This window comes from Pezoporus flaviventris, unplaced genomic scaffold, assembly GCF_033815535.1.
Source record: "Pezoporus flaviventris isolate CSIRO_AGI_PZ_B2104156 unplaced genomic scaffold, CSIRO_AGI_Pfla_v1 ptg000001l, whole genome shotgun sequence".
NCBI classification, from domain to species: Eukaryota; Metazoa; Chordata; class Aves; order Psittaciformes; family Psittacidae; genus Pezoporus; species Pezoporus flaviventris.
This window is the reverse complement of record NW_026892549.1, coordinates 34886078-34900917: the sequence shown is the minus strand read 5'-3', so window position 1 is coordinate 34900917 and position 14840 is coordinate 34886078. Positions and strand designations below refer to the sequence as shown.

The following is a 14840-nucleotide window of genomic DNA, read 5'->3' as shown; positions in this document are numbered from 1 at the left end:
AGAGTAGAACCAGGTGGAGAGGCAGGTAAAAACCCCAGCCCATTAGGCAGTACAAGCCTTTATGTGATTTGGACCCACAGGATCTCTTAACAGCAGATGCTTTTTTCCTATCCAATTCACCTCATAAGGCACAGCCATTGCCCAGCACTGTGCACATATGTCCAATGCTTTGGGAAAAATTTGAGCTAGTTCTTGAAAATAGTTCGATAGTTGAGATAGTTTTTGAAGATGCACACCATCTCACAGACATGTTCCAGTGGTTTCAGAGAAATATTAAAAGAGGAATTATTCATTAAAACCAAAGCCTGAAGTACACAACAACAGTGGTGTCCTCTTGGCATGAGCCACACAGCTCCCAGTTGTCCCACTAGTGAATAATGGAGAAACTGTGATAATGGAGCCAGGTGATTTTCTGCTGCTTTTTTCACTTCTGCCAGGTGTGCATATGAGACATGTACACGCACGAACAAGAACAGAACCTTAAAGGGTTGAAACAGTCTGAATGCCCATCCTAGACTTTTGAGCCTGAATGCCACTGTCTGTCCCAAATTCAAGAGTTGATAAAAATATGAGAGCACCACTTCTGCAGAGTTACAAAAACTCGATTTCCTGACAAACCAAGAAATGAAGGTGTGAAGGGCAAACACCATAAGAAAAGGCATTCACAGAGTTCTTCCGAACTTTAGGGAGAGGAAGATAAAAGTAAACGGAATTACTATGAAAACTTAAATACATTTTTGATGATAAATAAGACTGCCGAGTCATTGTGATAAACATTTAAATGCAGCAATGAAATCCATGTGATTCTGGGAAGCTGTAAAATAGCAGTTTAGTTACCGAAGTGCATTACTTCAGCAGGTCCACACTGCAGTAGTTAACCATCATTTGCTGAAACTCCTTAACGTTTCTTAAGCAACTTGGTAGATACAGAAATCACTTAAACTTAATTTTTATTAAATGTGACCTCATCTTCTGCTTGGGAAACGTGACTCCCAGTGATCTCATTTATTCAAAGCTCTCTGGAAACAGCTTGATAAATGTTTTCCTCCAAATTTTCATCCTTTGAATTCACACCAGGAGGCTGGTGTTGACATTAGCCAAATGACACAAATTTCTGGTCCTGAATGGATAGCTGTGTAACTAACACAACATAGCAGAAACTTCAAATATATTACACAATTTCAAATTTACTGTGGTTAAAGGAAAGGAACCAAATTCCAACCTGAGCATAAATATATATATACACACACAAACCAGCAAAAAAATCAGATTCACAATCACTTCTAGAAGGCAGGTGTAACAGGACAACGAAATATTTCAGTACCACTTCAGTATTTGTATTATTTCCTTTTTCTTGCTCTTTAGTCAGCTCAAAAAACATCTCTGTACAGGTTACACCAAATACGCACAGGCATATCAAGCCCTTCATTACTGAGAAAGCACTCTGCTTCCTAGATCTGCCTCCAGCCTCTCTCAGCCTCACCTATCTAGTTAAAAACCCAAACCTGCGTATCAAAGAGTTAGTAAGGATATAGAGACAAACATAATGAATTCTATCTATTGCCACAAGCTGCCATAATAGCTCCCTCACAAAACTGACTTGAGCATGCAGTGACAATTCCCAAGAAAAAAGGTCAGCATCAGTTAGAGATTCAGGCATAAGGCTTAATTACTTGCAAAGTCCGCCCTAGGATCTTTTTGGAACATAGGGTAACACAGGACTTGTGCTGAAACACTTGAGAGAAGGGAATTTCATAGAGTGTGAAAGCTTGTTGAACAACTCCTCCCCAAATGAACAGTTGCAATCAGGTTAGGAAAATGGTGCTAAGAATTTCATGTAGTTCACATGCAAGTCTTGCATAAAAAAATAACTCATGGAGGAAAGTCATTTCTCAGCACGTTGTGAGGATGGTTGTTTCTAATATGAAAACCATTTTTGTCCATCCTTTCACTCAGTTTATAGCATGCTTGCATTCAGAGTTTTATCGACATAAATGAGATCAGGCACTCTTAAATACTGCAGCTATTAGGAATCACTGAAAACCTTGCCAACTTTCTCCTAGTAATAAATTCACATTTACTTCTCAGAAGGTGATTGAGGAGTTTCTTGCATATGATCTAATCAATTGATTTACCAGACTGTACTTCTGTATTCAGTAAGTGAATGCAGCTCAGATCACTGTTCCCTTGGATTATCTGAACATCACAAACCACAAGTGAGCACCCAAATCATCCCCTGGACACCCTGGTGTGACTATTAAAGATCCCACAGTGAAGTTTAGATTGCAATTTTCTCTCTTGCACCAGAATGTGGGCAGAAGCTACAAAACCCTTATTATAAACACGTCTCAATTTCCTGACTTATAGTGGAAGGAGTGAGACTGTATCTGGTTTTAACAAATAGCTTACAGCTGACCTGAGATGAAATCTTTTATAAAGAACCACAAACAGCCAATATTTAATTGTTGAATATACCACAACTGGGGAAGGGAGACAGATCACGTCCCTTTATCTCTAGGAGCTGACCTAGGCAAAAGGCAAAAGGCACTCAAGGAAGCAACATATTACTGCAGAAGAACAGATTTTTTTTTTGCTTCATAAAAAGTGAGATTTTTTGATGGGACAAATAAGAGAGGAAGCACTGCTACAGACTCCTTAGGCATACCATTTGTCACAAGCTAAAACCACACTGTCAAACGAAGGAACTCCACATTACAAAATGTGTGACAGAGGAGACAGTAATGACAACAGGATTAAAGTCTTCTCATATTTCCTGCAGATAGTACTATTGCGCCTAATTAATTGATACCAGGGTCACATGAGCCTTCGTTTCCTCTTAATTCAAAACAACTGTGTAGAAGCTTTTAGAATATCTTATCCCCAGACAGGAATAAGCTTCTGTCTTCATACATTTAGTTCCCTGTCTGCTGAGAATGGGGCTTTTAGAGGCCCACAGACCTGTGTCACCCAATTAGAGAAAATAAAATCCCCTTAAGGTCTTCAGGGAAAGAAACAAGCTACTATTTCAGAACTTTTCTAGAGCAGTTAGATGACCTGTCACTATAGGGAAAGTGTGAACTGTACCCAAAGTTCCCATGTGGACTTTCTAACTTTTTACTTTCAGCTAAAGTGCACTTATTCTTCAGTTCCAGCAGATTTATGTATTTGAGCTGCAACAATTAAGAAAATCTAAGTAAATTAAAAAATAGTAGCAATAGAAAGAAGTCAAGCTCATCTTCCACACAGCCCTGCAAATAAAACAAGAGAAGCTGATCTCCCTGCTTTCAAAGCACATCAAAATATTAGAAATTGCTGCTATCCACAGAGGCTGTAAATACTTTGCAGCTAAATTTGCAGTATTTCTTTCTGGACAGCTTTTTGGGAGCATATCATTACCTGGTATCTCATTACCTCACAGCTTACATTCAAGGCAGAAATTGGTGACATTGAGAACCTTGCACTCTCTATGGGCCACCTAGGATTTCCTTTTCTTCAGCTGCTAACTGAAGCAGATCCAGCAGCTTCAGCCCTTGAGACAGAGAGGAATAAGCAGAGCAAGCCTTTTCGTCGTTGATACTAGCTCAGGGAATAAGTGGATGTATAGGTCACACACCATTAAGGAGAACCCTTCTCTCAGGCATTTCATGTACTCAAAATCTGGGCCACAGGAGATTTTCTTATCCAAGCACTTCTGCAGCTTCATTAGAAGTGACAACATTTGCAGACTAAAAAAAAGGAATCTAAAACTGCTGTTTTAAAAAAAATAAAAACCCTGAGTATTTCAGGATCATCAATTAAGTGAAACAAAAACCTGTTGTGTGGACAGATCAAAAATGGTTCACACAAGCCCAAGACAATGTACAGTCCAGCAGAAGCCCTGTTGTTGTGCCATATCTCCTCGGTTACTTCAGAATCATTCTCAGAAAACAAGATATAGTTTTTAAGTCCTGTAATAGCACAATTCTGGGACAGGTGAATGGAGAAAATTATTCTGTCCCTTTAAGAATGCTGCCTTGATACCATAAAAGAATGAATGTATGAATGCACTCTTGGAATGCTGGGATGATCATTTCACAGAGGTTTTCATTCCAATTAGAAGTTTATTGTAACATCACCCAGAATGTAAGTATTGGTATTCACCATTAGTAAATGGCCAGATGAAATTAATACACTTCCATTTCATTCATCATCACTTATAATCCATACAACAGCCTTTCACTTGAAAGTAGCTGTAGTCAGGTGCAATAAAAATCTGACTCATGCATTCAATTATTGCCCTCTTTAAAAGGGGAAAAAATTACAAAGAGGGCAAAGAAAGCAAACAACCCCATAAACCAAAAGCACTTGCGAACAGAGCTTTTCCACCCAAATGGAAATGAACACAGATAACTGTATCACCTAGATGTGCTGAACCAACACAATCATCTTCCAGAAAGTACTGATTTGCATGTTGAGATCTGCATTTTCAGTAAGTGCACTACGTAATGCAGTTGGGTGGGAGCCAGATTACCAGTTATTAAGCTTAAAAGGATGAAAACCACTTCTGAGACTCCAAGAAGGAAAATTCTAATAGCTCGGTACTTCAGACCCATTTTTGATGAGTCAAAGTAATACAATACCCAAATAGCTTCTGTCCGTATTCTCACCAATATTATTACTTGCCCTGTGCCCTTATCTCAGTCTAAAGGAATCACTGCTTACCTAATACGAGTTCTTGACTCCTGGCTTCAGAGGGGAAAGCTAACAAATACCAGCTAGTATTACCCCAAAATAATCTGATAACAAAGTACCATGAAAGGTTTGTGGCAGCTGACTTTACTTCTGTTTTGTACCTGAATAGAGCACCATGTGCTCCTCCCCAAACAAATTACTTCTTATTTCACACTGGGCACCAGCCAAGGCAAAGCAACCACCATTACACCATGATGAATTGTAAGCATGTTTCCTCCCTTCCTACTCAACCCCAAAATGGCTATAATATCTCCCAAGTCACTCACACAAAACAAAACCAAGAAAGGGACAGAAACAGGAGCAACTTACCTGAAAAATTCCGAGACACAAGCATTGTTGTGAGGATTGCACCCTGTGGGAAAGAGAAAGCAGGGATAACAGATGGTGTCACTCACTTCAGAGAGGGGCTGGGCTGGCCCGTGGAGAACACAGTGTGTCAGATATTCCAGTGCTACCCAGGATTCCCACATGTGGCTGTTGGACTTGACAGAACCACTTGAAGTCCTGTCTTTCTAGAGTGGCAGCTAGGGATAGCCTTGGAAATCTAAATAGCATTAAGAGTTAGCTTAGACACACAGTTGTTTCCCAGCTTCCATACAGCAGATAGCTGCTTAATGCACAAGCCACAGGCTTTGCCCCAGCTACAGGCAACTGATAATACTCTTACTGAGAAGCAGAGAGTGATCAGAACTAAGAGGTCCACGATTTAAGAACTAGTTGCTCTATTTCAACCCTCTTGCATAAAGTAGAAGGGGTGATTATATGGCAGTAGAGGCATTGGAAACTTACAGCTCTGGAGACAGAAACTACCCAGCTCCTCAACAAACTGCTTTAGTACTCTGTACTGGAGGATCACATAAGATACTTCACTAATGTTAGCGAACTAATCATAAAAAGAAAAATACTGTTGCTAGGAAGATATTAACCTCAAGTTCAGAGGATTAAAACCAAACTTAAGGCAAACTAACATATACTTACCTTTAGCTTCCTTCTAGCATTGAACTTTCTCAAGCATTCCACAGTCTCCTGCCTGTGCATCATTGAAGCGACAGTGGATCGTTGCTGAAAAACAGGAACAGCAAAAGATCAAGAACATACCCTAACCAAATCAGCCATGGGAGTTTGCACCACTTGTACACAACCATGACATGCAAGCTGACATGGCTAAGCCTCCCACCACTGCATGGCTGCAAAACACTACCACTTACAACACTTCATAACTTAACTTCCCAGTACAGCAAGACATGTTAAATCTAGGCTGGCTATTACAAGACTGTGCCCAAAAAACTCTGTGGCTGAGGTATAGGTGAGAATCAATGTTCCCTGCCTCTCAGGTACACAAATGAACCAAGACAGTAAGACAAAATCAAATGAACAAGCTTGTCCGTGGGGGACTGAGTTAGAGGCACTACAGAAAAGATCTGGGTTGCATTAGTTATGGCTCTAAGGGGAAATTCCAAGTGGTAAATGAATACTAGTGAGCGGTAGCCTTCCTGAACATGTCAACTCCCTGAATCTAAGTGCTTGACTTGGAGAGGCCTCGGCATATTTGCATCAGTTTTGCAGAAATAGACTTTCAGTGTGTAAGAGGAAAGATCACACAGCTCTATTGTACCAGAGCAAAAACCTGAGCATATAACCTCTAGCCAGTGATGCACACCTGTCACCACAGCAGACTGGGATCAAATCAGCTGCAAAAGAGAACTTCCCAGAAGTGTTGCCAGTCACTGAGAGCACATGAGGAAACCAGAGACTGATGCTGCCTGGCATTTAGAGCACATGAGGAAACCAGAGACTAATGCCAAAGTAGCTGTTGCTCTTGCACAGAGCCACAAGCCTGAATTCCCTTTACAAGGACAGTGGGTGAATTACTAACTTGGCAGATTAGTGTGTAACAAACCCTCCATTACCCTTCTCCTGCTTGGAAAAACTTCTGCAATACCCAAAATAACTGTAAACCATGCTCATATTCAGCTAGTTTCATGGGAAATCTCTGATCCTACCATCAAAGCTGGTCACCTGATGCAGTACACATGTCAGCACAGAGGCAGAACATAGCTAAACTGTCCTCTAACAACTTTGGTGGTCACTGTTCATCCGGCTTCCATAGGAGTGACAGTGATGTCCAGTTTTTCAGTGTGGGCTTACAAGAGTCAGGACACAAACTTCAGTTCAGTGATGTTAGGGAACTCGGTGTCTCAGACAAACTCAAGATTTCCTACTATATTTACATCAGAGGAGCAATACATCCCCAAAAAGAAAAACGCATGTTGCACACACACACAGACTGCAAAGCAAATGGAAACAACAGACTAATAGGAGGCAGTTTGGGTGAGAGGCTGAAATGGCTGTGAAGTGAAACTGAACTCCACATAACTCAGAGAAGGAAAGTCTCTCCTGAACTGTTCTATATTATGTTGCCACAGGGAGCGAGCTATCGTAATACATACAACTTTGGTTACAGGCACTGGGACAAAAGTTAAATATACAAGAACTGCTATTGATTACAAGCATGCAAAGAGAAAAAACAGAGATGCAAAGCCTCAGGTAGTGTGAAGTTTTGACTTCCAAGGAACTCACATTACTACAGCAAACACTACACTCCTGTTACACAGATTTTCACGTAATTTTAAATTCCTGAGCTGTTGTTCTGGGGTGGAAGTGAAAAACAACCATCATTTCTCAAGAACAAATGGGCAAAGGAACACACTAGGCACATCCTAGAAAGCAGAACTATGCTACGGTATTACAAGAACATCTGGTTAGACTTAGGTGGAACTATTTCATCCTGCAGAGATAAAAGTACACCATTGCTGCCCTCCCTACACCCACTCCCACTTGATTTCTGGGATTTCCTTGCCATCTTTGTAAAAGATGGAAAGTACTTATGTGTGGGGTCTGACAAGGCAGAAACTACATACACAGAACAGCAACAGCTCTTCTGCGGATTTCAAGTTTACAGCGAGTTAAGCTGCAGCACAGCAGAAATGTTCCAACGTTGCAAAGATGCAATGCCATAAACTGAAGTAGAGATGAAGAACAAAATAATCCTCAGATATTCTGTCTGATGCCAAACTCCCTATGACATTTTAAGATAATAGGGATCAGAAGAGGGAATGTGGGGAAAACCAGAAACTGTGGACATTCACATGACTTTTAAAAGAATAAGGGTTTTTTCCCCCTACAGTGGCAGTAAAGTCCCGTAGTGTAACAAAGTTGCTGTGTTGAAGGTCAGCCTTGAAAAAAACAAAATAATCACAACTTGAAATATTTCAAATTTTCTGGGTTCCTATAAAGCAAAGTCTTCTTGATGTGTCAGTTCAGGGTAAACCACAAGTCAGTCTGTAATAACGGAAAGCACTTACACAGACCCATGGGTGTTTGAGAGCCTGGTCAGCTGTGATGCGCTTTGCCGGGTTTATCGTCAGCATCTGGTTGATCAAATTCTTTGCTTCGGGTGTCACAGTGTCCCACTCAGGTGATGGGAACTGAAAGAGGAAGAAGGAACAGATGAAGTGAAAGTGTTTTCTACTAGCACAAGAGATTTTCCTTCCTACACAGCTGAATTCCAGCTGGATTCCAGCTTTTGCCCTTTTGATACCAGGGCTAACACATTTGCAAAACACAACTCTGAAAACCCACGCTGAACAAAAAGTGTACAGAATCCAGTGAATGAATGGTACCAGACAGTAGGACATACCTGTAGCATTCACCAGACACAGACAGGTAGATTATCAATTTAAAAGCTTTCTGGGAATCACTCAGAACTTTGAATTTCTTTCACACTCAACAGTCAAAAACCTAAGTCACAGATATGTCAGAACATGAGTTCTGATGTGAAAAACACAAGCAGTATTTTTTTACCCCACCTTGCTCTTTCTCCAGCATGCTAAAAAGCTGTAACAGCATATGCAAAATCACAAACACTTAACTACATCAAAACCTTATGAAAGCAAAAACTGCTAACAGAGAATGTCCCATCAGGTCACTTTCACCACCACAGAGCACAATATTCTGGAACAATACCAGCCACTTAGGTGTAACATCCCACCATCAAGCTGTTAGCAAGCAGCTACCATACTAGAAATCATTACTTGGGGAGCAAGAGAGATGTAATAGTGGATGGGAATATATAAGCATGGAAACAAAGAGAAGATTCTCAAGTATTTCAGCTACCCATGAGAGGTAACTGCTCTCTCCTATAATTCCAGTAATGATAAAGATGAATATTTACACCATCCTCCAGATGCTTGCATGTGGTATAGATGACAGCTGAGATTAAATGCAGTACATCTCACTCCTATGAATCTACTGTACAAACAGAGGTGAACTTGAGAACACAAAGCTAAATGTGCTGTTGGGATAAAGTCCCCTGTTTTTAAGGGGAGGGGAAAGACTGATCCATCCTGAGAACACTTTCTTACAGTATTACATTATTTAGAAAAAGTTTATCCCATCTTTTTTCTCCTACATTTTGTGCTTTGCTCAGTAGGGATTTAAAAATATACCACTGCATTTGTTTCACACATACTCCTATTTCTGCGTTCTCGGGCATCAGCAAGGCATTATACAAATTTGTTCTGCTAACATTGCAAGAGACAACTCAGAAATTATGATACTGAGCTTTCAAGCCAGGACACCTTCCCCCATCCAAACTCTGAAGTATTCATGGTAATGCCTTGCAAAACCCCTACCCAACAGCACAAAGGCCAGTTCACAGTTACCACTTCCTCTATGGTCAAGAGAGAACAACAGACTAGTCCGGTACATACTAGCCTGTTGGGGTACAGACACCAGGGGCAGGTACACAAGTAAAACTTGAGCTGTTTCCTACCAGGCAAAACAGAGGAGGAATCTACTGCAACTTGTTCGTTATAGGTAAGAATTGAAAAACAACATTTAGGTGGGAGGTATCAGGCACTTCACTCCTCATGACTTACAGAAAGAGTTAGACATTTAACCCCTGAAGTGCTCTGAAAATCCTCATCAATAGAATTCCTGCAAAATAGCAAGCAACACAGAAACGAGAGGGGCAGGAAGACAAGAGAACACAAGTCCATTTAAGGCTATCACTTTCTTTTCACTCAGATAGCCACTGAGCCAGGACATGGGGTTAGACAGACCTTTGTTCTCACCAGTACAGCCGCTCTCATGGACTCAGGCACAGAGGCTGGGAGGCAACTGGGATCCCCCAGAACCCTTGCCTTTTCTTTTTTAATACACATAACAAGACAGCCTACAAAGCAAGCTCCCCAACTTGTCTCAATATTCATGCCTGCAGGCTTCAAACTAGGATTTCCAGAAGTTCCTTTGTCCCTCCCAAGCCTTTCTTTACATGGAAGAATTTATGTCAAACATTCAAGCTGTGGTACCCAAACCACGTTTTACACCACTCTGCTTCCCAGTACTATCCTGCTTGCTATTCCTCTCCTTCAAGCACTTTTCAGACCTCAGTTTTGCCTTGCTCTGAAAACTGTTCCGTGAATTGGCTTTTTACCAGAGTCTCCAACCCACCAAGCTGATCCCCACCTCAAAGCCACCCCTCCAAAAGCCCCTGACATACAGTCTTCTCACTGGGCTCCATGCTTTCCACTGCTGGAAGAAATTCCTCTATGGCAATGAGGAGACCACAGGCCATAATTTAAGCTATTAGTCTATAGAATACCTCCCCATACTTTTAATTAGGCCTTGATAAAGACAGACTCCTCCTTTCTACCTTCCCTCTGCTACCCTGAAAGAATTAACATTGGCTACATCTGCAGCACTTTGTGGTAAATGCACTAGAGGACACCATTTCCCATCACCTGCATTTTCAGCTCTGCATCTCCCTAACAACCAGCAACATCTAGGTGCCCACTGCAATGTTTCCACATATCCTTTCAGAAGCCCCAAAGAGGACTGTATCCCAGGCAGTGAAGACAAGGTGTATGAACATGCCAAACATCGCTCTGCACAGTAGCTTGGGGCCTGCTGCTAAACATCAAGTAAGATAGTGCCATGTTTTGGATGGCTTCTACACCCATGCAGGTACTCAGCAAGAAAGTGCCCTTACGTCATAGGCTCCGGCTTTGATCTGCTGATAGAGTTTGTGCTGATCTTCATCCCAAAAGGGAGGGTACCCCACTAGTAATATGTACAGAATCACTCCTGGGAGGGAGAGACACAGATACACTATGGTTAGGCTAATATGCCAATTATTCCTTCAGCCCCTCTTCCTTCCCTCTTGACAGTTCCCAAGGTAATGACTGCTCTATATCTTCATTTGCCATCATATTTAGTCTTCTGAGGTAGAGAAAGACAGTGCAAACCTCTCCTCTGCTGAACCTCACCCTGGCACTTCATGTGCCAGGAGCTAGAACAAGGTGCATGATGTCCTTCTACCCTCCTGTGGCTATCATGGCTGGTGAGCCACAACTCCTAGCTGCTCTCAGAATAAAATGAAGCCACATTCCCTGGGGCTGCTGGGCAGAAAGTGATTGTTTGGTAAGGACTGTGGTTTTACATGCTTACTGTGCATAATCCTGGGACAAAAATGACACTGCCAAAGCTAACACTCTTGGCCTGCAGAGAACCATTTAGTGCACATCAGGCAACACTGATATCACATATTTTTTAACTTATCAGTCCCAGATACATTTACACTTAATTATTTCCTTTAAAAAAAAGTCATTTCTCTTCGGTATTTCATCTGCTACATAGAGTAATAGGAAATTGCTACAGTTACCTAAACAACTGACTCTGCAAAGCATAGACAGGTCCTATCTCTTGAGTCTCAAACATCTGACAGATGGCCCGAGGAAAGAATTAGGAGCCAGAGCCAAATGAGTTCAGACTCCAGTATTAACTCCATCTACACAAAGTGCTTATCCTCAAGTGTGCCTTCATCTCTCCACCCAAGAAGGAGCACTGCATACCCTCCCAGCAATAGGTTATAAGCAATTGCTCTTCTACATGAAACGGTGTTGTTTAATTGTAAAACACTTTAACAGAATCTTACCACATGCCCATATATCCACTGGTTTTCCATAAGGATCTTTTCTTAAGACTTCAGGGGAGAGGTAGCCTGGAGTGCCAGCAAATCCTGCCAGGAAATGGATGACATGAAGTACTTAACAGTACCCAAGCAGAAGAGATCTTGCCATATCATAAAATCCACTAGTGGTAACCAACAAATTCCAAAAATCCATTTCCCACCCTTCATCTCATATTTGCTAGAGCTACCCCTTAGTAAACCAACAAAAAGGCAGGGAGGGGAAAGGGGAGATCAGACGGGATTGAGTGTCTGTGCAGTGCAGGAAGAACAGAAAAGAGAGATACCATGTCAACCAGCTGGGCACAAACATATGCCAGGCCTTAGATCACTGTTACATATAATGGCTTGGTGTTTGAAAACACAAGACCCATATGGAACACATTTGATTGTGTTCCAAATGGTGAGGGCAGACCAGGAGCAGCAGCCATCTCTCCAGAATCTCTGCAGCACTGCAAAGTCTTGGAGATGATGTTTAGCCTGAGAAGGTCTCATTTCTAATTATGCTTTAGCCAAAGCCTTGGGTGACATGGTTTAGTGTGAGGTGTCCCTGACCATGGCAGGGGGTTTGGAACTAGATGATCTTAAGGTCCTTTCCAACCCTAACTATTCTATGATTCTAAACAAAGATAAGGCCAGATCCAAATGTGCCTGAGGCAGGCCAGGTTAAATGCATTTCTGTAAAATGACCAAAAGAATTCAAGATGTGTACACTCCTGAGCAGTAGGAAAGTTCAGATCAGGCTCTAAACTTAGCAGCTGCATTCATCTCTGACACCAGCACCTACTGTAAACCAAGAATAGAGACATACACAGACATTTTTTCTCTTTTTATTTATCATATTCTTTCCTCTATCGCACCTAGGTTCATGCCCAAGGACCCAGAGGCTGAGATGCTTGGAAAGGAAGCAGCAATGCTACATACACACAAACATGTTGGAAGAGCTGAGAGAGAGTATTCAGGAAGGGTGCAACTCAACCAGCCACCAGGAAAGGGGGAAGCAAAAGTGGGAAAGGTCAAACAGTCTTACCAAACCAGGCCTGCTGCTCTCCCTGGACTTCTATAGCCAGTCCGAAGTCAGCCAGTTTGACAGCAGCACCCTTACATTTACTTGCCAGTAGTAAATTCTCAGGCTGCGGAGAAGAGAAAAGGGGGTAAGAATGAAAGACTGACACCCTTGTTAAACTCTCCTACCTCAGTATTCACATAACTGAATTCAATCTGCTGACTGAATTTAGCAGGCATGTACTAAAGTTGTTCAGGTGAAGACAGAGCAACAGAAACAAATGGCCTTAACCTACAGTGGCAGAAAAACCTGAAGCCTAACATAAACCCCTGTGGGAGCCAGAGCCTCTCCTCACCCAGCCCACATATTACATGCTGACACCAGAGGGCACTGGCAGTACAGTTCCTGCAGCACAGAACCCAAAATTTGTTTCTGGCATCCCTGCAGAGAGTAATTGAGAGGTGGGGGGAAAGGATGTAGTAGATACAATCTGCAGTGATGTTTCTCCCCATGAACATTACATGATCCCCAAGGCACTGGAAAAGTAAATATGATGCTAATAAGGGCTGCCAAATCCACCACTGTAATGTGGGAAGGCATCATCTAGATAGTGAGTAGCTTTCATCCCTAACAGAAAAAGCCTCAGCCTCAAATTGGCATGAGCAGCGCAGCAGTGAGTATCCTTGTAAGCTGTTTCTTCATGCTATGTATTTACAGCAGCATAAAATATGCTGTCTTGTTACTGCTGCCATCACATATATAACAAGCAAGCATGCCACTTCCCTGATGTGCCAGGAAAGGGAGACTTTTGCCCCTCACATGAATCTCACTCTGATCATAATTCTGTTGTGTTCCAGCAAAGGACTTCAGCAGGAGGCTTAACACAATTCCAAAAATTCGACTGAGTGTCAGCAGCTTCCTCTGAAGCACAAAAGCAGATAGTTACATGGGATCTTTTGGAATCCCAGGGCCTTTAAGGTGGTGGCTATTACACCTCTGCAGGAAATCCAACTTGTAGATAGGCCAGACAAATGTGAGTTCTCATCCTACCTCCCTCTGATAATTTGTGCTATTCATATCAACTTGAGTTTTTTAACAAGCAAGATGGAAAACTGGAAATCCAGAAACAGAAACGTGTCTCAGTTTCACAAATCTGATGAAGGTCTTTTTTGCAGCCTGCTCACCAGTTTCATCCCACGACAATCCTCTATCCCTGTTCTGTCTGACAGGAACATGATGCTTTACTCATTCACCTGCCTTAAAGTACTGGGCACATGCCTTGCTTCTGCTTTGAATGAAGGGAGAACAGCCCTGCCCATCACAGTCCTTGCCATAAGCAGCATGGAAGGGAGAGGAACTGAGTCTCAATATATTTGGATGTCACTGGCTTTTCACTGTACGGGAAGTGGAAAAGACTGTGTTAATCAAACTACATTGGTGAAAATTCACCAGTGTAAACAAATCCCTCCAGTGGAAGACCAATGAAATCTGAAAATCTCTCCCAAGTTCAGATCACACCTGGGCTTGGCTTGACTAAGAAATAGTGAAATTAGAAACTATGTGCTTCTAAAATAAAGCTACAAACACCTTAAGGCAAATGGTGCTTATCCATGTGCATGTTTGCCAACATAAATATGGGTTGTCCCAGGTTTCACATGCTTTTTGGTAAGGATGTGAACGAACTCCCTAATTTCTTGCAATCCCTATGGGCAGCTCAACATTTGAAGGTCTTTTAAGAGCATGCCAGCCAAAAGCAGGCTTATGAGAGGGAGGTGCAAAAAACTTCTCTTGAAGCAAGCTCTGCAGTTATTACACACTGATCCTGAAGGCCAAGCTTTTGGCAAGGAGCTAAATATTAAATGAAGAGCACAGGATCTTTTATTGCTAAAAGGAATGGCTACTCTTCAGGCCTGGATAGCTTCAGTGAATCAGAGCAAGCGACAGAAGAAACACATTAACTGCCGTGGGGAGTGTCCAGCAGCTGGTAAGTTCTAAAGAAGTTCACAACTTTCACACAAACAAAACTTGGGAAGCAAAACAGATTATACCCGAACACAGGATGCGAAGGAAAAC

General features: G+C 41.9%; 1 protein-coding gene across 14 annotated transcripts in view; it reads right to left on the bottom strand.

Moving 5' to 3' along the window:
• Window positions 1-14840, bottom strand: part of CAMK2G (calcium/calmodulin dependent protein kinase II gamma) — a 122763-nt gene that overhangs the window by 35854 nt on the left and 72069 nt on the right. For all 14 annotated transcript variants that reach the window (XM_061451338.1, XM_061451354.1, XM_061451375.1 and 11 more), the window contains exons 7-12: window positions 12792-12894; window positions 11729-11812; window positions 10784-10878; window positions 8097-8219; window positions 5710-5793; window positions 5041-5083 (exon numbers count right to left, since the gene is read on the bottom strand). In XM_061451338.1, coding sequence (XP_061307322.1) covers window positions 5041-5083; window positions 5710-5793; window positions 8097-8219; window positions 10784-10878; window positions 11729-11812; window positions 12792-12894 — 532 coding nt within the window. The remainder of the gene's footprint in view (window positions 1-5040; window positions 5084-5709; window positions 5794-8096; window positions 8220-10783; window positions 10879-11728; window positions 11813-12791; window positions 12895-14840) is intronic.